Below are 26,057 nucleotides of genomic sequence, written 5' to 3' on the forward strand. Positions count from 1 at the left end.
AGTGACAATTATTAATTGCTCTAATTCGACCGAGGCTAGCTCTATTGTCCGTTCAACAGACAGGCTCACAATATCATTTCTGTTTTTAAATTTTAAATTTTTATTTAATAGTATTAAAGAGCCTCCATGAATTGCAGTAACTCTGGTGAACGAACTACCAACCTGGTGGTTACCAAAATTAAACAAGTATTCATGAGTCTTCAACCAGTGTTCAGTTATACATAAAATATTAATGTTGAAATCATTAAAAAATAATTCAATCTCTAAGTCCTTTCCTTTAATACATTGAATATTTTGGTGAACCAAGTTGATATGATTAGAATTAGATTTTTTGTATATTTTTTGGTTTACTTTTAAATTGTGCAATGCCTTAATATAATTTATATTGTATATGCCAGAGATAGTCTCAGTTGTCTGTTTATCTATGCAAGAGGAAACCTCTGTTGTCTCCTTAACTAGTTTAAAGTAGAATGACTTGGAATGATTTCCAAGGTGTTAATGTCAGAATTATTACACTGCTCAATAAAAGCAGCTTGTTTAGCCAAGTTCTTGGCTGTAATTGTAAAAAAATATGATAGCGAAACAGCTATCTGTCGTTTAAAATAGTGTGATAGGTAATACCTATCTCGGTACAAATTATAAGAAGGTTTAGCACACTTGCTAAAGTCAATAATATGAATTTTTTTATTATATGTACATAAGTTGTACAAAGTCAAAGTCGTTTTCGTTTTCGTTTACGTAGACAATGACGTTTACGTTTTGTTTCTCGTATTCGATGACGTTTTCGTTTTCGTTTACGTATATGATGACGTTTTCGTTTTCGTTTTAGTTTTCATTTTCGTTTTCGATGACGTTTTCGTTTTGGTTTTCGTTTTCGTTTACGTAGACGATAACGTATTCGTTTTCATTTTCGTTTTCGTTTTCGTTTTCGTTTTCGTTTTCGTATACGATAACGTTTTCGTTTTCGTTTTCGTTTTCGTTTTTGTTGTCGTTTTCGTTTTCGTTTTCGTTTTCGTTTTCGTTTTCGTTTTCGTTTTCGTTTTCGTTTTCGTTTTCGTTTTCGTTTTCGTTTTCGTTTTCGTTTTGTTTCTCGTATTCGATGACGTTTTCGTTTTCGTTTACGTATATGATGACGTTTTCGCTTTCGTTTTCGTTTTCGTTTTCGTTTTAGTTTTCGTTTTGTTTCTCGTATTCGATGACGTTTTCGTTTACGTAGACGATGACGTTTTCGTTTTCGATTACGTATACGATGACGTTTTCGTATACGATAACGTTTTCGTTTTGGTTTTCGTTTTCGTTTACGTAGACGATGACGTTTACGTTTTGTTTCTCGTATTCGATGACGTTTTCGTTTTCGTTTTCGTTTTCGTTTTTGTTTTCGTTTTCGTTTTCGTTTTCGTTTTCGTTTTCGCTTTCGTTTTCGTTTTCGTTTTCGTTTTCGTTTTTGTATACGATGACGTTTTCGTAAACGATAACGTTTTCGTTTTCGTTTTCGTTTTCGTTTACGTATACGATGACGTTTACGTTTTGTTTCTCGTATTCGATGGCGTTTTCGTTTTCGTTTTCGTTTACGTAGACGATGACGTTTACGTTTTGTTTCTCGTATGCGATGACGTTTTCGTTTTCGTTTACGTATATGATGACGTTTTCGTTTTCGTTTTCGTTTTCGTTTTCGTTTACGTTTTCGATGACGTTTTCGTTTTGGTTTTCGTTTTCGTTTACGTATACGATGACGTTTTCGTTTTCGTTTTTGTTTTCGTTTTCGTTTTCGTTTTCGTTTTCGTTTTCGTTTTCGTTTTCGTTGTCGTTTTCGTTTTCGTTTTCGTTTTCGTTTTCGTTTACGTATACGATGACGTTTTCGTTTTCGTTTACGTATACGATGACGTTTTCGTTTTCGTTTTCGTTTTCGTTTACGTATACGATGACGTTTTCGTTTTCGTTTACGTATACGATGACGTTTTCGTTTTCGTTTACGTAGACGATGACGTTTACGTTTTGTTTCTCGTATTCGATGACGTTTTCGTTTTCGTTTTCGATGACGTTTTCGTATACGAGATAACGTTTTCGTTTTGGTTTTCGTTTTCGTTTACGTAGACGATGACGTTTACGTTTTGTTACTCGTAAAGTCAAAGTCAAAGTCAAAAATATCTTTATTCAAGTAGGCCCACAGGTGGCACTTTTGATGCGTACATAAGAATTACACGGTAGTGAGATGATTGCGATAACAACATTCGTAAACTTTAAACTAAAGCTACGAGGGTTCCAAACGCGTCCCGGTCTAAGAAGAAGCCCACAACAAACTTAGCCGGGTGTTTTTTTTTTTTTTTTTGTTATCGCCATCTCACAATGTCATTTTAAATTATTAGAAGAGCAACCTGGTTAGAGCAATAATTTACACCCAAGCTTTTTTATCGATTACGTAGTCCTTTATACTATAATAGGACTTTTCTATAAGCTTACGTTTAATACAAACTTTGAACTTTTTAAGAGACATCTCCAAGATGTCAATTGGTAGTTTATTGTAGAATTGTCTAGAATTTCCTTTAAACGAATTATGAATTTTATGTAACCTAGTATATTGCACTGTAAGTTTATTCTTATTCTTACTTCTTATTCGATGACGTTTTCGTTTACGTTTACGTATACGATGACGTTTTCGTTTTCGTTTTCGTTTACGTATACGATGACGTTTACGTTTTGTTTCTCGTATTCGATGGCGTTTTCGTTTTCGTTTTCGTTTACGTATACGATGACGTTTACGTTTTGTTTCTCGTATTCGATGACGTTTTCGTTTTCGTTTTCGTTTTCGTTTACGTATACGATGACGTTTTCGTTTTCGTTTACGTATACGATGACGTTTTCGTTTTCGTTTACGTAGACGATGACGTTTACGTTTTGTTTCTCGTATTCGATGATGTTTTCGTTTTCGTTTACGTATACGATGACGTTTTCGTTTTCGTTTACGTAGACGATGACGTTTACGTTTTGTTTCTCGTATTCGATGATGTTTTCGTTTTCGTTTACGTATATGATGACGTTTTCGTTTTCGTTTTCGTTTTGTTTTCGTAGACGATGACGTTTACGTTTTGTTTCTCGTATTCGATGACGTTTTCGTTTTCGTTTACGTATATGATGACGTTTTCGTTATCGTTTTCGTTTTCGTTTTCGTTTTCGTATACGATAACGTTTTCGTTTTCGTTTTCGTTTTTGTTTTCGTTGTCGTTTTCGTTTTCGTTTTCGTTTTCGTTTTCGTTTTCGTTTTCGTTTTCGTTTTCGTTTTCGTTTACGTTTTCGATGACGTTTTCGTTTTGGTTTTCGTTTTCGTTTACGTATACGATGACGTTTTCGTTTTCGTTGTCATTTTCGTTTTCGTTTTCGTTTACGTATACGATGACGTTTTCGTTTTCGTTTTCGTTTTCGTTTTCGTTTTCGTTGTCGTTTTCGTTTTCGTTTTCGTTTTCGTTTTCGTTTACGTATACGATGACGTTTTCGTTTTCGTTTACGTATACGATGACGTTTTCGTTTTCGTTTTCATTTTCGTTTACGTAGACGATGACGTTTACGTTTTGTTTCTCGTATTCGATGACGTTTTCGTTTTCGTTTTCGATGACGTTTTCGTATACGAGATAACGTTTTCGTTTTGGTTTTCGTTTTCGTTTACATAGACGATGACGTTTACGTTTTGTTACTTATTTATTTATTTATTTATTTATTTATTTATTTATTAGTAATCCAACAGCGTTACAAACAATTTTTGTTAAGGGTTTATCTTATTAGTAAAATAAGGCCAAATCTAGATTACATATATAAAGCAATAGGTACAAGTACAAAATATACAAAATAATCACTTACGATATTCACAACAGCATGAATGAGTGTGAGTGGGTGTGAGTGTGCGTAAGTGTGTGCGTGTGTTCGTAAGTGTGCAAAAATGAATGATTTCACATCATTTATTATCTCTCGCGATGCAGTTTAGTTATTTCATTCTTCAATTGTGTTTTCGATAAATGAAATATATCAAGTTTTGAATAAAATTTATTATAGTTTCTTGCCAGACGCAATATTATAGAATTCTGAGCATAATTTGTATTTGACTTGGGGACAACCAGTAAGCGCCGGTGACGTGTTCGAATCGAGGAGGCATTCAATGAGTAGGCTGACAGTAAGCTGGGACAATTTAGTTTGCCTGTCAGAATAGCTTGCAGCAGTAACATATCACTCTGATTTCTTCTTTGTTCTAGAGAATCCATTCCGTAATGAGTACAAGCTTCCTCGTAAGTATCGAAAGTTTTAAAATCTTTAAATGCTAAGTACTTAAGAAACTTATTTTGTACGGATTCAAGTCTTTGGGTGTGTATGATATAATAAGGTGACCAGACGTTGCATGCATATTCAAGTAGACTTCGGACAAAAGCAAAGTATAGCGCTTTGATACATTCAATATTATTAAAATGACGGGTCACTCGTTTAATGAAACCCAATTGTTTAAAAGCTCGATCAACAACACAACATCAACGTGTTCATTCATAGATAGCTTTCTGTCTATCTTGATACCCAAGTCTCTAACAGTGTTCACTTTAGGTATCGTTACATCATTAATTTTATAGTCGAAAATAATTGATGTTTTTTTACGAGAAAAAGTTATTTGATGGCATTTTTTGACATTAACTGAAATTTTATTTTTAGTATAATAATCTGACAACGCATTTAAGTCTTCCTGTAGCTTGTGACAGTCGTCCAGGGTGTATATTTTATAGAAGATTTTTTTGTCGTCAGCAAACATTAAGTGTTGTGCATGACTGAAGCAGTTACCAATATCAAATAAATACGCGTTATATAGAAGCGGACCTAGAAAAGACCCCTGAGGCACACCAGAAGGTATTGTTAAAAAGTCACTTCTAGCACTTCCCGTCACAACTGCCTGCATACGATTTCTAATATATGAAGTCAACCATCGAAGCAGGTTCCCATTTATTCCCAAGACGCTCAGTTTTTCAAGTAGGATTATATGATCCACACGGTCAAAAGATTTTTCGAAATCTGTGTAGATTACGTCCACCTGGCATCTCTCGTCCATACTTCGTAGTACATAGTCAGTGAAAACAGCCAAGTTTGTAACTGTAGAACGATTTTTCATGAAACCGTGCTGCTCATATGGTATTGATCTAGTAATAATAGGGTTTATGTGTCTGTAAACCGCTGTTTGAAATAGTTTGCTCATCACGTTGAGAATAGATATCGGCCGGTAGTTCTCTATTTTGGTTCTGGACCCACTCTTATGAATAGGAACTATTAGGGCTTGTATCCATATTTCGGGAAAACAGCAAAAGACGTTAATGGAAAGGTTAAAAATTATGGCTAGAGGCTTAGCCAAGTTGGAAGCACATTTACTGAGAAAAATAGGAGGAATACCATCACTACCCGCTCCTTTATTAGTTTTTAAAGATTTTAGCAGTCTAAGAATATCGTCTTCAGCAAAAATGATTTTACTGAGGGATTCATTATGGGTCAAATTAATAAGGCTAGTTGGGTCATAGGTGTTCGTTGGCTTAACAAAAACGCTCTCAAAGTATTCACTGAACCCACTGCAGATGGAGGTTTCATCTGTGTACGCAGTGCCCCCACGTGTAAGCTTAGTAGGATACCCATTATTATTGCTCCTTAGGGATTTTGTGTAGGAAAAGAGAAGTTTAGGGTCCTTTAGAATGTAGCTTTGCATACGACGTATATATGAGTTGTAACACTTCTTTTGTACATTTTTTTGCCTGGTCCTTAGTAGTGCGAACTCATCGTAATCACGTGGGTTTTTGCCTTCTTTCCACCGTTTGTGCTTAAGCAGCTTTTCCTTCACTATGTGAGTTAAAGATTTAGAGTACCACACAGGAAAATTTGAATTAAACTTAGCTTTAATCGGGATGTAGTTGTTAATAGTTTCGTTGAGAATCGAGTAAAATATTTCAATTACTCTGTCTATTGAGTCACCTACGAGAACTACTTTCCAATTAATTTTAGATAAGTATTCGTTTATTTTAATATAGTCACCTTTAAAAAAGTTTGGCTTGCTTATAGATTTCTGGCGAGCTTTGCGAACCAGCAGGTTGGAGAGATTGAACTCAAGACAAGGGTGATACACGTCTTCCGAAACTAAAGGGTTTGGGCAGTGAATAACATCAAAGTCTATGTTGCTAAACAATAAGTCCAAAGTATTATGTTTACTATTTTTAATGGTATTCTGTTGTTTAAGGCCAGATATATTGCATAAGTCTACAAAATTCACAAAAGCATTCTGTAAGTCCAGTGATCCTCGTTTTTGTATGGTAGGTCCGGAGTCCGACCATGTAATATTTGGTAAATTAAAATCACCAGCTAAGATAAGGAAGTCATTGGGATGCGACGCAACGATTTCTGCTAGTCGAGAAGAGATTGACTCAAGACGAGCAGGTAACAAAACGTCTGGTGGCGCGTAAATTAATCCTATATGGATATTTTGATTGCCTTGGACATTTAGAGACTGGGCAGGTATAGTTGCCCATAGAGCTTCAACTCCAGGGCAGTCCCACTCATGTTGATGTTGTATGTGTAGTTTCTTTGAAGCACACATAACGACTCCACCTCCCTTTGTCTTCGTAGATGTAACAGGATTTCGGTCGCAACGTAAGATATCATATCTATTATCACAAATTTCAGGGTCATAGATACCACTAACTAACCATGATTCTGTGATTAAGATTAAGTCATAATCGTTATGAAGAATATTTTGTCGAAATTCGTTCGTTTTAGTGCGTAAACCACGTACATTCTGGTATAGTATATCTATGGGATTGGCGCCGGTGAGTATATTATTAGTACCAAAATATAGAAAAAAAAGGTATATGTAGATGTACAAATTGATGTGCGTGATTTATAACATGAAATGATCAACTGGCATGAGGGACCAAAAATGATTTCATGGCTAGTTACTATAATAAACTGGTTGCGGTAGCTCAGTTGTAAGCTTGACGAAAAGTAAAACTGAGTGACGAGAGAAGATTGCTGTGTGAATGGAATATTGGTTTTTGTGTGATTTTTGTGTGCTCTTGGAAATATGTGCTGAATGCATGTCTTTGAATATAGTTAGTTAGTTACTCGTAAAGTCAAAGCCAAATTCAAAGTCAAAAATATCTTTATTCAAGTAGGCCCACAGGTGGCACTTTTGATGCGTACATAAGAATTACACGGTAGTGAGATGATGGCGATAACAACATTCGTAAACTTTAAACTAAAGCTACGAGGGTTCCAAACGCGTCCCGGTCTAAGAAGAAGCCCACAACAAACTTAGCCGGGTGTTTTTTTTTTTTTTTTGTTATCGCCATCTCACAATGTCATTTTAAATTATTAGAAGAGCAACCTGGTTCGAGCAATAATTTACACCCAAGCTTTTTTATCGATTACGTAGTCCTTTATACTATAATAGGACTTTTCTATAAGCTTACGTTTAATACAAACTTTGAACTTTTTAAGAGACATCTCCAAGATGTCAATTGGTAGTTTATTGTAGAATTGTCTAGAATTTCCTTTAAACGAATTATGAATTTTATGTAACCTAGTATATTGCACTGTAAGTTTATTCTTATTCTTACTTCTTATTCGATGACGTTTTCGTTTACGTTTACGTATACGATGACGTTTTCGTTTTCGTTTTCGTTTACGTATACGATGACGTTTACGTTTTGTTTCTCGTATTCGATGGCGTTTTCGTTTTCGTTTTCGTTTACGTATACGATGACGTTTACGTTTTCGTTTTCGTTTTCGTTTTCGTTTTCGTTTACGTATACGATGACGTTTTCGTTTTCGTTTACGTATACGATGACGTTTTCGTTTTCGTTTACGTAGACGATGACGTTTACGTTTTGTTTCTCGTATTCGATGATGTTTTCGTTTTTGTTTACGTATACGATGACGTTTTCGTTTTCGTTTACGTAGACGATGACGTTTACGTTTTGTTTCTCGTATTCGATGATGTTTTCGTTTTCGTTTACGTATATGATGACGTTTTCGTTTTCGTTTTCGTTTTCGATGACGTTTTCGCTTTCGTTTTCGTTTTCGTTTTTGTTTTCGTTTTCGTTTTCGTTTTCGTTTTTGTTTTCGCTTTCGTTTTCGTTTTCTTTTTCGTATTCGTTTTCGTTTTCGTTTTCGTTTTCGTTTACGTATACGATGACGTTTTCGTATACGATAACTTTTTCGTTTTGGTTTTCGTTTTCGTTTTCGTAGACGATGACGTTTACGTTTTGTTTCTCGTATTCGATGGCGTTTTCGTTTACGTAGACGATGACGTTTACGTTTTGTTTCTCGTATTCGATGACGTTTTCGTTTTCGTTTTCGTTTTCGTTTTCGATGACGTTTTCGTTTTGGTTTTCGTTTTCGTTTACGTATACGATGACGTTTTCGTTTTAGTTTTCGTTGTCGTTTTCGTTTTCGTTTTCGTTTACGTATACGATGACGTTTTCGTTTTCGTTTTCGTTTTCGTTTTCGATGACGTTTTCGTTTTGGTTTTCGTTTTCGTTTACGTATACGATGACGTTTTCGTTTTCGTTTACGTATACGATGACGTTTTCGTTTTCGTTTTCGTTTTCGTTTTCGTTTTCGTTTACGTATACGATGACGTTTTCGTTTTCGTTTTCGTTTACGTATACGATGACGTTTTCGTTTTCGTTTACGTAGACGATGACGTTTACGTTTTGTTTCTCGTATTCGATGATGTTTTCGTTTTCGTTTACGTATATGATGACGTTTTCGTTTTCGTTTTCGTTTTCGATGACGTTTTCGTATACGAGATAACGTTTTCGTTTTGGTTTTCGTTTTCGTTTACGTATACGATGACGTTTACGTTTTGTTTCTCGTATTCGATGACGTTTTCGTATTCGTTTACGTATATGATGCCGTTTTCGTTTTCGTTTTCGTTTTCGTTTCCGTTTTCGTTTTAGATGACGTTTTCGTTTTGGTTTTCGTTTTCGTTTACGTATACGATGACGTTTTCGTTTTCGTTTTCGTTTTCGTTTACGTAGACGATGACGTTTACGTTTTGTATCTCGTATTCGATGACGTTTTCGCTTTCGTTTTCGTTATCGTTTTCGTTTTCGTTTTCGTTTTTGTTTTCGCTTTCGTTTTCGTTTTCGTTGTCGTTTTCGTTTTCGTTTTTGTTTTCGCTTTCGTTTTCGTTTTCGTTGTCGTTTTCGTTTTCGTATTCGTTTTCGTTTTCGTTTTCGTATTCGTTTTCGTTTTCGTTTTCGTTTTCGTTTACGTATACGATGACGTTTTCGTATACGATAACTTTTTCGTTTTGGTTTTCGTTTTCGTTTACGTAGACGATGACGTTTACGTTTTGTTTCTCGTATTCGATGACGTTTTCGTTTTCGTTTACGTATATGATGACGTTTTCGTTTTGGTTTTCGTTTTCGTTTACGTATACGATGACGTTTTCGTTTTCGTTTTCGTTGTCGTTTTCGTTTTCGTATTCGTTTTCGTTTTCGTTTTCGTATTCGTTTTCGTTTTCGTTTTCGTTTTCGTTTACGTATACGATGACGTTTTCATATACGATAACTTTTTCGTTTTGGTTTTCGTTTTCGTTTACGTAGACGATGACGTTTACGTTTTGTTTCTCGTATTCGATGACGTTTTTGTTTTCGTATTCGTTTTCGTTTTCGTTTTCGTTTACGTTTTCGTTTTCGTTTACGTATACGATGACGTTTTCGTATACGATAACTTTTTCGTTTTGGTTTTCGTTTTCGTTTACGTAGACGATGACGTTTACGTTTTGTTTCTCGTATTCGATGGCGTTTTCGTTTTCGTTTTATTTTTCGTTTACGTAGACGATGACGTTTACGTTTTGTTTCTCGTATACGATGACGTTTTCGTTTTCGTTTACGTAGACGATGACGTTTACGTTTTGTTTCTCGTATTCGATAATGTTTTCGTTTTCGTTTACGTATATGATGACGTTTTCGTTTTCGTTTTTGTTTTCGATGACGTTTTCGTATACGAGATAACGTTTACGTTTTGTTTCTCGTATTCGATGACGTTTTCGTTTTCGTTTACGTATATGATGCCGTTTTCGTTTTCGTTTCCGTTTTCGTTTTTGATGACGTTTTCGTTTTGGTTTTCGTTTTCGTTTACGTATACGATGACGTTTTCGTTTTCGTTTTCGTTTTCGTTTACGTATACGATGACGTTTACGTTTTGTTTCTCGTATTCGATGGCGTTTTCGTTTTCGTTTACGTATATGATGCCGTTTTCGTTTTCGTTTCCGTTTTCGTTTTTGATGACGTTTTCGTTTTGGTTTTCGTTTTCGTTTACGTATACGATGACGTTTTCGTTTTCGTTTTCGTTTTCGTTTACGTATACGATGACGTTTACGTTTTGTTTCTCGTATTCGATGGCGTTTTCGTTTTCGTTTTCGTTTACGTATACGATGACGTTTACGTTTTGTTTCTCGTATTCGATGACGTTTTCGTTTTCGTTTACGTATATGATGCCGTTTTCGTTTTCGTTTCCGTTTTCGTTTTTGATGACGTTTTCGTTTTGGTTTTCGTTTTCGTTTACGTATACGATGACGTTTTCGTTTTCGTTTTCGTTTACGTAGACGATGACGTTTACGTTTTGTTTCTCGTATTCGATGACGTTTACGTTTTCGTTTTCGTTTTCGTTTTCGATGACGTTTTCGTTTTCGTTTTCGTTTCCGTTTTCGTTTTAGATTACGTTTTCGTTTTCGTTTTCGTTTTCGTTTACGTAGACGATGACGTTTACGTTTTGTATCTCGTATTCGATGACGTTTTCGTTTTCGTTTACGTATATGATGACGTTTTCGTTTACGTAGACGATGACGTTTACGTTTTGTATCTCGTATTCGCTTTCGTTTTCGTTTTCGTATTCGTTTTCGTTTTCGTTTTCGTTTTCGTTTACGTATACGATGACGTTTTCGTATACGATAACTTTTTCGTTTTGGTTTTCGTTTTCGTTTTCGTAGACGATGACGTTTACGTTTTGTTTCTCGTATTCGATGGCGTTTTCGTTTTCGTTTTCGTTTTCGTTTACGTAGACGATGACGTTTTCGTTTTCGTTTTCGTTTTCGATGACGTTTTCGTATACGAGATAACGTTTTCGTTTTGGTTTTCGTTTTCGTTTACGTATACGATGATGTTTTCGTTTTCGTTTACGTATATGATGACGTTTTCGTTTTCGTTTTCGTTTTCGATGACGTTTTCGTATACGAGATAACGTTTTCGTTTTGGTTTTCGTTTTCGTTTTCGTTTTCGTTTACGTATACGATGACGTTTACGTTTTGTTTCTCGTATTCGATGGCGTTTTCGTTTTCGTTTTCGTTTACGTATACGATGACGTTTTCGTTTTCGTATACGCAAACGATGACGTTTTCGTTTTGTTTCTCGTTATCGATGACGTTTTCGTTTTTATATTCGGGTACGATGACGTTTTCGTTTTTATTTTCGCATACGATGACGTTTACGTTTTGTTTCTCGTCATCGATGACGTTTTCGTTTTCGTTTTCATTTTCATTTTCGTTATCGTTTTCGTTTTGGTTTTCGTTTTCGTTTACGTATACGATGACGTTTTCGTTTTCGTTTTCGTTTACGTAGACGATGACGTTTACGTTTTGTTTCTCGTATTCGATGACGTTTACGTTTTCGTTTTCGTTTTCGTTTTCGATGACGTTTTCGTTTTCGTTTTCGTTTCCGTTTTCGTTTTAGATTACGTTTTCGTTTTGGTTTTCGTTTTCGTTTACGTATACGATGACGTTTTCGTTTTCGTTTTCGTTTTCGTTTACGTAGACGATGACGTTTACGTTTTGTATCTCGTATTCGATGACGTTTTCGTTTTCGTTTACGTATATGATGACGTTTTCGCTTTCGTTTTCGTTTTCGTTTTCGTTTTCGTTTACGTATACGATGACGTTTACGTTTTGTTTCTCGTATTCGATGACGTTTTCGTTTTCGTTTTCGTTTTCGTTTTCGATGACGTTTACGTTTTCGTTTTCGTTTTCGATGACGTTTTCGTTTTCGTTTTCGTTTCCGTATTCGTTTTAGATAACGTTTTCGTTTTGGTTTTCGTTTTCGTTTACGTATACGATGACGTTTTCGTTTTCGTTTTCGTTTTCGTTTACGTAGACGATGACGTTTACGTTTTGTATCTCGTATTCGATGACGTTTTCGTTTTCGTTTACGTATATGATGACGTTTTCGCTTTCGTTTTCGTTTTCGTTTTCGTTTACGTATACGATGACGTTTTCGTTTTCGTTTTCGTTTTCGTTTACGTAGACGATGACGTTTACGTTTTGTATCTCGTATTCGATGACGTTTTCGTTTTCGTTTACGTATATGATGACGTTTTCGCTTTCGTTTTCGTTTTCGTATTCGTTTTCGTTTTCGTTTTCGTTTTCGTTTACGTATACGATGACGTTTTCGTATACGATAACTTTTTCGTTTTGGTTTTCGTTTTCGTTTTCGTAGACGATGACGTTTACGTTTTGTTTCTCGTATTCGATGGCGTTTTCGTTTTCGTTTTCGTTTTCGTTTACGTAGACGATGACGTTTTCGTTTTCGTTTTCGTTTTCGATGACGTTTTCGTATACGAGATAACGTTTTCGTTTTGGTTTTCGTTTTCGTTTCGATTTTATTACAAATTACCCTTTTCTTTAAATTTATTTAATTAAAATATCACTATATATACAAAACAGTACTCAAACCCATATGGACATACGGATTACAGCTCTGGGGCTCCGCCTGCGATTCCAACATCAAAATAATCCAAAGAGCTGAAGACTCTATTCTCAAACAAATAACAAACTCCCCTTGGTTTATTAAGAACAATGAGATCCACGAGCATCTGAGGATCAGGAACGTAAAAGAAGAACTGCAACAGTGTAGTAAAAACTACCAAATACGACTTAGGCACCATCCCAACCAGCTGGCAGTTCAACTCACTGTACCAGATTGTCTCAGCCGGCTAAAAAGAAAAAAAATTCTAGACCTAAATAAATGCTAAACCAGTCTTTCCTCAATATGACAATTTCCAATGGGAAATTATCATAAAATAATTAAAAATATCTATGAACACATCTGCTCTTAGTCAAGGACTGATTGAAAAAAAAAAAAAAATTAAAATATCACATCCGTTAACACTGAAGGAAAACGGTAAGGAAACCTGCATGCATGTTCCATAATGTACTCTGGGCCGTGTGAAGTTTACCAATCTGGACTTGGCCAGCGTGGTGGACTACAGCCTACACCCTTCTAGTTCTGAGAGGATACCCTTTCCCAGTAGAGAGACAACACACAAAAACACTGAATACTCACAAGCACATACCCGCACATACTTGCACATACTCTGGCATACTCCCACGAACTCTCACACGAACACACACACGGACACACATACACAGTCTGTCGCACCCGTACGTGTACACACATTATAAAATTGTAAGTTGTATTGTTTTAGTTTATTCTCATATTTTAATTTTTATTGTTTTAGTCTTTTTGTATTTAAGCGAACCCAGGGGTTGGCGTAATAGCTGTAACAGTTTTTAACTAACCGTTCCTTAAATTATAAGAATCCGTTCTAAGATACTATAATAAATATAATCTTATATCTTTAAACGAGCAATTCTTGTATATATATGTATATATATATATAGTAATTGGAATCTCGGAATCGGCTCCAACGATTTTCATGAAATTTAGTATACATGGTATATCGGTTTCGGGAGCGATAAATTGATCTAGCTAGGATTCATTTTTAGAAAATGTCATTTTATTTGTGTTTTCCGGTAATCGGTTATTGGTGCAACGAAGTTGCACGGGTCAGCTAGTATAATATTATAGATATACTTTTTTTGTATATATGTATGTATATATTTATACAATAATAATACTTATATACAATAGGAACAATTATTAATAAGAGGTTGATAATACTAAGTCCGTCTATCGAAAATCCCGAACTTGCATTTAATGATATAAATACTGACACACATCAATTTTCATCAGTTTTCGTTTTCGTTTACGCATACGATGACGTTTTCGTTTTCGTTTTCGTTTTCGTTTACGTAGACGATGACGTTTACGTTTTGTATCTCGTATTCGATGACGTTTTTGTTTTCGTTTACGTATATGATGACGTTTTCGCTTTCGTTTTCGTTTTCGTATTCGTTTTCGTTTTCGTTTTCGTTTTCGTTTACGTATACGATGACGTTTTCGTATACGATAACTTTTTCGTTTTGGTTTTCGTTTTCGTTTTCGTAGACGATGACGTTTACGTTTTGTTTCTCGTATTCGATGGCTTTTTCGTTTTCGTTTTCGTTTTCGTTTACGTAGACGATGACGTTTTCGTTTTCGTTTTCGTTTTCGATGACGTTTTCGTATACGAGATAACGTTTTCGTTTTGGTTTTCGTTTTCGTTTACGTATACGATGACGTTAACGTTTTGTTTCTCGTATTCGATGGCGTTTTCGTTTTCGTTTACGTATACGATGACGTTTACGTTTTGTTTCTCGTATTCGATGACGTTTTCGTATTCGTTTACGTATATGATGCCGTTTTCGTTTTCGTTTTCGTTTCCGTTTTCGTTTTTGATGACGTTTTCGTTTTGGTTTTCGTTTTCGTTTACGTATACGAAGACGTTTTCGTTTTCGTTTTCGTTTTCGTTTACGTAGACGATGACGTTTACGTTTTGTTTCTCGTATTCGATGACGTTTACGTTTTCGTTTTCGTTTTCGTTTTCGATGACGTTTTCGTTTTCGTTTTCGTTTCCGTTTTCGTTTTAGATTACGTTTTCGTTTTGGTTTTCGTTTTCGTTTACGTATACGATGACGTTTTCGTTTTCGTTTTCGTTTTCGTTTACGTAGACGATGACGTTTACGTTTTGTATCTCGTATTCGATGACGTTTTCGTTTTCGTTTACGTATATGATGACGTTTTCGCTTTCGTTTTCGTTTTCGTTTTCGTTTTCGTTTACGTATACGATGACGTTTTCGTTTTCGTTTTCGTTTTCGTTTACGTAGACGATGACGTTTACGTTTTGTATCTCGTATTCGATGACGTTTTCGTTTTCGTTTACGTATATGATGACGTTTTCGCTTTCGTTTTCGTTATCGTATTCGTTTTCGTTTTCGTTTTCGTTTTCGTTTACGTATACGATGACGTTTTCGTATACGATAACTTTTTCGTTTTGGTTTTCGTTTACGTATATGATGACGTTTTCGCTTTCGTTTTCGTTTTCATTTTCGTTTACGTATACGATGACGTTTTCGTTTTCGTTTTCGTTTTCGTTTACGTAGACGATGACGTTTACGTATACGATAACTTTTTCGTTTTGGTTTTCGTTTTCGTTTTCGTAGACGATGACGTTTACGTTTTGTTTCTCGTATTCGATGGCGTTTTCGTTTTCGTTTACGTATATGATACCGTTTTCGTTTTCGTTTTCGTTTTCGTTTCCGTTTTCGTTTTTGATGACGTTTTCGTTTTGGTTTTCGTTTTCGTTTACGTATACGATGACGTTTTCGTTTTTGTTTTCGTTTTCGTTTACGTAGACGATGACGTTTACGTTTTGTATCTCGTATTCGATGACGTTTTCGTTTTCGTTTACGTATATGATGACGTTTTCGCTTTCGTTTTCGTTTTCGTTTTCGTTTTCGTTTTCGTTTTTGTTTTCGCTTTCGTTTTCGTTTTCGTTTTCGTTTTCGTTGTCGTTTTCGTTTTCGTATTCGTTTTCGTTTTCGTATTCGTTTTCGTTTTCGTTTTCGTTTACGTAGATGATGACGTTTACGTTTTGTTTCTCGTATTCGATGACGTTTTTGTTTTCGTATTCGTTTTCGTTTTCGTTTTCGTTTACGTTTTCGTTTTCGTTTACGTATACGATGACGTTTTCGTATACGATAACTTTTTCGTTTTGGTTTTCGTTTTCGTTTACGTAGACGATGAAGTTTACGTTTTGTTTCTCGTATTCGATGGCGTTTTCGTTTTCGTTTTCGTTTTCGTTTACGTAGACGATGACGTTTACGTTTTGTTTCTCGTATTCGATGACGTTTTCGTTTTCGTTTACGTATATGATGACGTTTTCGTTTTCGTTTTGTATCTCGTATTCGATGACGTTTTCGTTTTCGTTTACGTATATGATGACGTTTTCGCTTTCGTTTTCGTTTTCGTTTTCGTTTTCGTTTTCGTTTTTGTTTTCGCTTTCGTTTTCGTTTTCGTTTTCGTTGTCGTTTTCGTTTTCGTATTCGTTTTCGTTTTCGTTTTCGTATTCGTTTTCGTTTTCGTTTTCGTTTACGTATACGATGACGTTTTCGTATACGATAACTTTTTCGTTTTGGTTTTCGTTTTCGTTTACGTAGATGATGACGTTTACGTTTTGTTTCTCGTATTCGATGACGTTTTTGTTTTCGTATTCGTTTTCGTTTTCGTTTACGTTTTCGTTTTCGTTTACGTGTACGATGACGTTTTCGTATACGATAACTTTTTCGTTTTGGTTTTCGTTTTCGTTTACGTAGACGATGACGTTTACGTTTTGTTTCTCGTATTCGATGGCGTTTTCATTTTCGTTTTCGTTTACGTAGACGATGACGTTTACGTTTTGTTTCTCGTATTCGATGATGTTTTCGTTTTCGTTTTTGTTTTCGATGACGTTTTCGTATACGAGATAACGTTTACGTTTTGTTTCTCGTATTCGATGACGTTTTCGTTTTCGTTTACGTATATGATGCCGTTTCCGTTTTCGTTTTTGATGACGTTTTCGTTTTGGTTTTCGTTTTCGTTTACGTATACGATGACGTTTTCGAAAAACGAAAACGAAAACGAATATGATGACGTTTTCGTTTTCGTTTTCGTTTTGGTTTTCGTTTTCGTTTACGTATACGATGACGTTTTCGTTTTCGTTTTCGTTTTCGTTTACGTAGACGATGACGTTTACGTTTTGTTTCTCGTATTCGATGACGTTTTCGTTTACGTATATGATGACGTTTTCGTTTTCGTTTTCGTTTTCGTTTTCGTTTTCGTATACGATAACGTTTTCGTTTTCGTTTTCGTTTTAGTTTTCGTTGTCGTTTTCGTTTTCGTTTTCGTTTTCGTTTTCGTTTACGTAGACGATGACGTTTACGTTTTGTTTCTCGTATTCGATGACGTTTTCGTTTTCGTTTTCGTTTTCGTTTTCGTTTACGTATACGATGACGTTTTCGTTTTCGTTTACGTATACGATGACGTTTTCGTTTTCGTTTACGTAGACGATGACGTTTACGTTTTGTTTCTCGTATTCGATGACGTTTTCGTTTTCGTTTTCGTTTTCGTTTTCGTTTACGTATACGATGACGTTTTCGTTTTCGTTTACGTATACGATGACGTTTTCGTTTTCGTTTACGTAGACGATGACGTTTACGTTTTGTTTCTCGTATTCGATGATGTTTTCGTTTTCGTTTACGTATATTATGACGTTTTCGTTTTCGTTTTCGTTTTCGATGACGTTTTCGTATACGTCATAACGTTTTCGTTTTGGTTTTCGTTTTCGTTTTCGTTTTCGTTTACGTATACGATGACGTTTACGTTTTGTTTCTCGTATTCGATGGCGTTTTCGTTTTCGTTTTCGTTTACGTATACGATGACGTTTACGTTTTGTTTCTCGTATTCGATGACGTTTTCGTTTTCGTTTACGTATATGATGCCGTTTTCGTTTTCGTTTTCGTTTTCGTTTCCGTTTTCGTTTTTGATGACGTTTTCGTTTTGGTTTTCGTTTTCGTTTACGTATACGATGACGTTTTCGTTTTCGTTTTCGTTTTCGTTTACGTAGACGATGACGTTTACGTTTTGTATCTCGTATTCGATGACGTTTTCGTTTTCGTTTACGTATATGATGACGTTTTCGCTTTCGTTTTCGTTTTCGTTTTCGTTTTCGTTTTCGTTTTTGTTTTCGCTTTCGTTTTCGTTTTCGTTTCGTTGTCGTTTTCGTTTTCGTATTCGTTTTCGTTTTCGTTTTCGTTTTCGTATTCGTTTTCGTTTTCGTTTTCGTTTTCGTTTACGTATACGATGACGTTTTCGTATACGATAACTTTTTCGTTTTGGTTTTCGTTTTCGTTTACGTAGACGATGACGTTTACGTTTTGTTTCTCGTATTCGATGACGTTTTTGTTTTCGTATTCGTTTTCGTTTTCGTTTTCGTTTTCGTTTTCGTTTTCGTTTACGTATACGATGACGTTTTCGTATACGATAACTTTTTCGATAAAAACGAAAACGTCATTGTATATGTATACGAAATCGTAAACGTCATCGTATACGTAAACGAAAACGAAACCCAAAACGAAAACGTTATCGTATACGAAAACGTCATCGTATATGAAAACGAAAACGTCAGCGATAACAAGAAACAAAACGTAAACGTCATCGTCTACGAAAACGAAAACGAAAACGAAAACGAAAACGAAAACGAAAACGAAAACGAAAACGAAAACGAAAACGAAAACGAAAACGAAAACGAAAACGAAAACAAAAACGTCATCGTATACAGAAACAAAAACGTCATCGTCTACGTAAACGAAAACGAAAACGTTATCGTATACGAAAACGTCATCGTATACGTAAACGAAAACGAAAACGAAAACGAAAACGTCATCGATAACGAGAAACAAAACGAAAACGTATGCGAAAATAAAAACGAAAGCGTTATCGTAAACGACAACGTCATCGAATATGAAAACCAAAACGAAAACGTCATCGTATGCGTAAAAAAAACGAAAACGTCATCGTATACGTAAACGAAAACGAAAATAAAGATATTATTGTGTACGAAAACGTCATCGAATACAAGAAACAAAACGAAAACGTCATCGTATGCGAATATGAAAACCAAAACGAAAACGTCATCGTATGCGTTAAAAAAAACGAAAACGTCATCGTCTACGTAAATGAAAACGTTGTCGTATACGAAAACGTCATCGAATACGAAAACCAAAACTAAAACGTCATCGTATCCGAATATAAAAACGAAAACGTCATCGAAAACCAACACGAAAACGTCATCGAAAACGAAAACGTTATCGTATACGAAAACGTCATCGTATACGTAAACGAAAACGAAAACGAAAACGAAAACGTCATCGATAACGAGAAACAAAACGAAAACGTCATCGTATACGTACACGAAAACGAAAACGTCATCGTATACAAAAACGAAAACGCTATTGTATTATTGTACTGTATTAAAATTGCATGTTTTTTTTTTAATTTATTCACTGTGTTGATTGCAATCTATGGTTTGTAATATTTGCACGCCAGCTAATGGCAATACACTGTGACTTCGTAATTGATATTTAAATGACATCTATGTAAACGTGTGTATTATGCATATAAATATCTATCTATGGCGCAGTTTGCAGCGACCCTGCTTTCTGAGCCCAGGGCCGTGGGTTCGATTCCCACAACTGGAAAATGTTTGTGTGATGAGCATGAATGTTTGTCAGTGTCTGGGTGTTTATATGTATATTCCTAAGTATTTATGTATATTATTCATAAAAATATTCATCAGTCATCTTAGTACCCATAACACAAGCTACGCTTACTTTGGGGATATATGGCGGTGTGTGTATTGTCGTAGTATATTTATTTTATTTATTTATTTTATCTATCTATCTGGCTATCAGAATGCGTCACGCTCGCAAGTGGACGGAGCTGGTGGAGAAGGGTCGGTTCCCGCGCTGGATGAAGAAACAGGACGCGATTATCAGCGATATCGAAACCAAAGATTGGATCTTCAGGGAAGCTGTAAGAACTATTTTCTTCTTTAAACGGATTCATCAAATCTTAGTCTCCTAAATTTCACAAGCTTAATAGCTGTCGCCCGCGTTCACCGTCCGCGTTCATAACGGTATCTCAAAAACCCCGTGGTAACCGTTTGTTACCCCGCGATAAAAGGAAGCCAATGTTACTAACTCCACACCGATAATCAACTTAAATGGTTGCTTAGTTAGGACGGGAACGAAAGCAAAACAAGCAAAAACAATTTTAATATTAATTTTCACTTTTCCCGGTTACATGGAAAGTTCCATAATGTACCATTTTTCTCAAATAGCCTTTACTCGCAAAATCTGTTCAAAAACAAATGAAACTTTAAAAATAACAAAAGAAGTTTATTTAGTAAGTAGATTTTAAAATAAAACCATACTTATTTTTTAATTATGGACCTTTTTTTTGTGTTCCGCTAAATATGCCGCTGTGTATATTATATTATTGGCCTTATAAGAAGGCTCAGCAGAGTCACTCAGCGAGCGATGGAAAGAGCTATGCTAGGAGTATCTCAACGTGATAAAATCAGAAATCTGTAGAAGAACTAGAGTAACTGATATAAGCTCAACGAGTCGCAATGGACGGGGCATGTAGATCGAAGAACCGATGGACGTTGGTGGACCGAAGTGTTGGAGTGGCGACCAACACACCGCTAAGCGCAGCGTTGGTCGACCCTCAACCCCAAGCACGGCTAGCATGGGCAGGTGACAATTATATACATTTATCTTCTCCCACAGCTTTATCAGCTCTCACAGCACAGGCGCACAAATGAAAATAATATATGTATATAAATAAACGGGGGTAAACTTCTCCTATTCCATGTTCCTGTGATTTAGCAGGTGGGCCCTGACAAGGGATATATTCGGGCGATATCATTTTTAACTCCCACCCATGCTAGCCCAGCAGGTATGCGCGTGTCGGTCTTTTATCTTCAATAGGGTTGTCACAATTAAAAACTTTGAATGTTTTCAATTCTTTTGATTAATTATTTTTACAGCGTGATACCTTATGCACCGTTAAGGAGACCCGCACCCTTTTTTAGGGTAGGCCCTGCAGGTGGACAGACGATATCAAGCGAGTCGCACGGAGCCGCTGGATGCAGGCGGCTGAGAATCGTCGAGTTTGGAATGCCGTAGATAAGACCTATGTCCAGCAGTGGGTGGTCAATCGGTTGATTAGATAATGATATTATTAAAAAAGATTATTTTCTATCATTTATTTATATATTTGACGACCTCCCTCGCGCAACGCTGTGAAATTAAGCAAAAGTATTCGATTCCCGACCCTACCGACAAAGACCGGTTACATTTCCGGTGCGATGTCGCGGAGAAACCGATTAGGGGTATGACTACCATGCTCCGTAACAGGTTAGCCCGCTACCATCTTAGACTGTAACATCATTTACACCAGGTGAGATTGCAGTCGAGGGCTTACTGGTAGTGGAATAAAAAAAAAACGTGTTTACTTTATGTACACGAGTTAGAAGTTATACTTATTTGGCGTAACAAGATAAAAATCTTTTCCAAAATTTTACATTTGTACGCGAAACTACACTAACAATAGAAAAGAGGTTTAATACATTGAAAGTTTTATTACAACGCATTACCTAGTTATTTCATTATCGGACAACCAAGTTTCACTCAAAATTAAAATTAGAAATTTTTTATACAATTGCATCAATTAAATCACCGGAATGAGCACGCAGACTTTGACAATTGAAAGTGTACTCTGTCGAACCTTTTTTTTTTATAAACTAAAATGTTGACTGTAGCTAACTTCAGGGTGTCGGTTTTTTGTGACGGTGTGCGCGCGCATCGTAAATTTACTCTAAGAATTCTATTACTTAAAAAAATCCGTTGCCAGGAAATCGACGAGCTCCAGGATATTCGTCTATCGCTACTCCAGAAGCTGAAAGCCGACCAGCAAAATAAGAACACGACCCGCGTTGGCGCGAAATTGACCAAGCTTTGGAATCGCAAGAAAACTGACATGGAACGCAAGATAGAACTCATTAGGAAGACCAGGGACCGAGGTATTTCTTTTTTATTTTTAATAAATATACTACGACAATACACACATCGCCATCTAGCCCCAAAGTAAGCGTAGCTTGTGTTATGGGTACTAAGATAGCTGTTGAATATTTTAATGAATATAATACATATAATTACTTATAATATACAGATAAACATAACAATCATGGTCATCACACAAACATTTTCCAGTTGTGGGAATCGAACCCACGGCCTTGGACTCAGAAAGAAGCGTCGCTGCCCACTGCGCCAGTCGGCCGTCTAAGAGGTATGTTATAATGGAATTCGATCCAGAACCTGCATTTTTTTTTTAAATGTTTATAGTCGAGCGCTGTGCATGCCTGGCACAAATGTATTCACAATCATTACTCCCCTATGTAGAAGAGCAATCAGTGGCGTAAACAGGTTTTTTGACCAGGTTATGCATAAAGATTGGCATGGCATAAAATTGAAAAAACCTTCCCCTTTATGAGTTATACAAACATCTTAGGGTAGGCAGTGCTTTTGTGCGTATATGAAATGCATGCCACTGGGAGCGACTCTTTGTTATGTACGTTTCTTAGTGCGTTTAATACTCAAAGGGATCTTTATGGGGCAGCTGCCCTCCCCTGCCTCCCTGAAAACCTCGCAGTAAATGTATGGCTTCCAAGATATAGACAGACAGAGAAACATAAAAAAAAAGATCGTCTTCAGTATCGATTACAGAGGGCACTCTGTTTAGTATATGTAGATTATGTAATGAAATTTAACTAATTGCTGGTTAACTAAGACATTTGTTTTCTTACAAAGATTCTAGTAAATGCAATGAGAGAAACCCCCCTCAATTAAATAAATACAATATTACTGGCATCATTATGCATATTGTACGCACGATGCCAGAAAATGTAACATAGAGGTTTTATCGAATTTCAAAACATTAACGTCAAACCTCGCGATCCTTATTTGGCGGCATGACAGCCTTCATTGTAATTTGTAGAAATAAGAAAGCTGTCAACTCTTCACGGCCGCGGGGGCAGAGCATCTATACATTAAAAAAAAAAATTAAAAAAAGGAGTTTATCAAAACAACATTTTTTTTTAAATTCTTAACAACGCATAAAAATTAAAAACACTTAATTTAAAAAAAAAAAAACATCCACCCTCCGCTTGCGGGGCTTTTGAATGCCCAAGCAACCGGCGGTCAGGGTTCCAGAGTGAGGAACACAATACGCCTCCTCACAATACGCGCCATTTCAAGGTCTACTGCCTTCTGTATCCGACCCTTGATCCAACAACATTGTAATTTGTAGAAATACGAAAGCTGTCAACTCTTCACGGCCGCGGGGGCAGAGCAGGCCTCGTGCAGTCTTTGCGCGCAGCAAGGGGAGCAGGGTCCGCTATTACTGCTGCCCAAGACCCAAACTCAGACCTGTACGCGCCAAGGGCGATGCACGGGTACCAGGGGAGAAGAACGCATGGAGAGATAATATATGACCCTTCGTTGCTTGGTGAGTTCTCATAAATTCGAATTCAAAATTCATTTATTCTGATACTAGCGTTGCCCGCGACTTCGTCTGCGTTTGATTTTGTTTTTTTGATGTGGCATTCAATTTAGTTGTAGTTCTAAAAAAAATTTAAGTATTCAGTATCGCTGAGCCTTAAATGAGAGGTTTGCTGGTGCCCGCTGAGGAGTTCTGTCCTCTACCTCCAACCACATTCATCAGATCTACACAAAGTTTGGTACAAGGCACGGTTCTCCTCTCACAATGAGAAAGGGTTAACGCCGCAGTCCATCACGCTGGCCCATTACGGATTGATGGACTCCACACACCTTTGAGAACATTTTGGAGAACTCTCAGGCATGCAGGTTACCTCACGATGTTTTCCTTCACCGTTGAAGCAAGTGATATCTTAATTACTTAAAACGCTCATAACCTTTAAAAAAAATTAGAGGTTGGGATTCGAACTCGGCTCCCCAAAGGTGAAGTCGAAGACCTACCTACCGGCTATCACCGCTTCACGCGTCGCTTAGCGTAAGTATGCGCGTGTCGGTGTTTTATATTCAATAGGGTTGTCTCAAGTAAAATACTAAGAATGTTTTGAATTCGTTTGTATAGCAAAATTGTTTTTCGTATATCGGTTACACGTTGTATAGTAGGTTTAGTAGTTGAAGCGCGTTTTGGAACAGAGCTCGTCCGGGGAAGTACTATATGCTTCGAATTTCCGCAGCCACGTAGCATTGCTGTTTTCCGATCTGAAGCGTGGTTGCCGTGAAGTTTGGTTGGTGTATAGTCAAAGACAAAGTCAAAAATATCTTTATTCAAGTAAGCCAAGCACTTTTGATGCGTACATTACATGAGAATTACACGGTAGTGAGATGATGGCGATAACCATATCCGTAAACTTATAACTAAGACTACAAGGGTTCCAAACGTGTCCTGGTCTAAGAAGAATCCTACAACAAACGTAGCCGGGTGTTTTTTGTTTGTTATCACCATCTTACAATGTCATTTAAAATTATTAGAAGATCAACCTGGTTAGCGCAATAATTCACATCCAAGCTTTTTTATCGATTACGTAGTCCTTTATACTATAATAGGACTTTTCTTTAGGCTAACGTTTAATACAAACTTTGAACTTTTTAAGAGACATCACCAAGATGTCAATGGGTAGTTTATTGTAGAATTGTATGCAATTTCCTTTAAACGAATTATGAATTTTATGTAACCTAGTATATTTTGCATTGCACTGTAAGTTTATTCTTACTTCTAATGTTTAAATTATAGCAGTCACATTTTTTCTTAAATTTAGAAATGTTTCTATGAACGTGTATTATAGGCACGTGAGACTTGACACCGACGCTTCAGGTTTATAGACACAGGACGACACTGGAATTCTGATCTACCGTCACCGCACGGTACCGTTATGCCTACAAATGTTATTTTATTCAGCTATCGAAGACCACGAAGCGTTGGCTCAACCACCGGCGTGGCTGGACCAGTGTGGCCAGAACTTGGCGAAGTCATGCTCCGGCCACTATTTACCGCGCGATGAGAGGCAGCTGTGCGAGCGGGAGACCAAGTGGAGTGAACAGTTCCTTGAGAATCTGCACAATGATTTGAAGAGTAAGTTATTCGTTTGTTTATTTACCAGCTGTTGAATGTAATTTTAAGTAAGCCTTATTTGTATTTGATGGTTTTCTATTTACCATAAACCCTGGGCGATCGATTATTATTATAAAAAGTTCAATTTGTTGACACAGTTGATACTCTTGGCAAAAAGAAACAGGTTTACAGAATTTTCGACTCCAAAATCAGAAACACAAGGTCCATTTTGCTTTGCCGATACAGAGCTGAATACTCGAAATCGACTTCTCGATTGCGAGCCAGAAAATCTCGTTCTTAGGCTACTGTTCTTGTAGAAGCTCGTTTGGGAGCAGCGGGTAACGCGACTGGCCCGCTCCGAGTCCTCAAACCTCGTCGCCTAGTAGAGCCTCCAAGACCTTCGACCCCAGAAGTGGAATCTGTTCCCGATTACGATGAGGCGTCGCACCAAGCAGCTTTGGTACTGCAGAAGATATTGAGAGGGCGTGCTGTTCAGAACCTGGTGAGTAGCTGATACTCCGTGATACAACTAACTAACTTGGAATGAAATAAAAAAAAAATAGTACAGCTTTACTTTTGGAACTGTGAATTTGGTTTATTTTCGAGGTTTTTTACAACAGAAGTATCCAACTTAAAACTAAAGCTACGAGGGTTCCAAACGCGTCCTGGTATAAGAAGAAGCCCACAACAAACTTAGCCACCCGGCTTTTTTTTTTGTTATCACCATCTCACAATGTCATTTAAAATTATTATTATATTTACTTTTGGAACTGTAAATTTGGTTTATTTTCGAGGTTTTTTACAACAGGTTGTTTTGGTATAAATTGCAAAATATATAAAAAAAAATATTTCCTTAGATAACGCTCGACGGTTGTCATTGTTATACTCGTGACGTCATAGGCAAATTAGAGCTTTAGTCCTTAAAATTAACAACTGATAGTTTGAATTCACAAAATACTTGAAATACGCGAGATTTTCGAAGTTCAAGCGGTAACAAAATTATGATTATATAGACGTGACGTCATAATTTTGAATTAGGCGTCACACCTGTCATGGCGGATCGCTAGATTTTCCAGTATTATAAGAAAAATACAACATTTTAGCGATTATTTGTAACTGTCATCATTGGAA

The 26,057-nt window shown here is 36.4% G+C and overlaps 1 protein-coding gene across 1 annotated transcript in view; it reads left to right on the top strand.

The window, feature by feature from the left end:
- LOC120635445 (cilia- and flagella-associated protein 91-like) overlaps nt 1–26,057 on the top strand; it is a 55,185-nt gene that overhangs the window by 14,343 nt on the left and 14,785 nt on the right. Inside the window, exons 8-12 of the mRNA XM_039906472.1 lie at nt 19,673–19,793; nt 21,678–21,846; nt 23,133–23,330; nt 24,774–24,947; nt 25,244–25,428. Coding sequence (XP_039762406.1) covers nt 19,673–19,793; nt 21,678–21,846; nt 23,133–23,330; nt 24,774–24,947; nt 25,244–25,428 — 847 coding nt within the window. The remainder of the gene's footprint in view (nt 1–19,672; nt 19,794–21,677; nt 21,847–23,132; nt 23,331–24,773; nt 24,948–25,243; nt 25,429–26,057) is intronic.

This window comes from Pararge aegeria, chromosome 26 (genome assembly GCF_905163445.1).
Source record: "Pararge aegeria chromosome 26, ilParAegt1.1, whole genome shotgun sequence".
NCBI lineage: Eukaryota > Metazoa > Arthropoda > Insecta > Lepidoptera > Nymphalidae > Pararge > Pararge aegeria.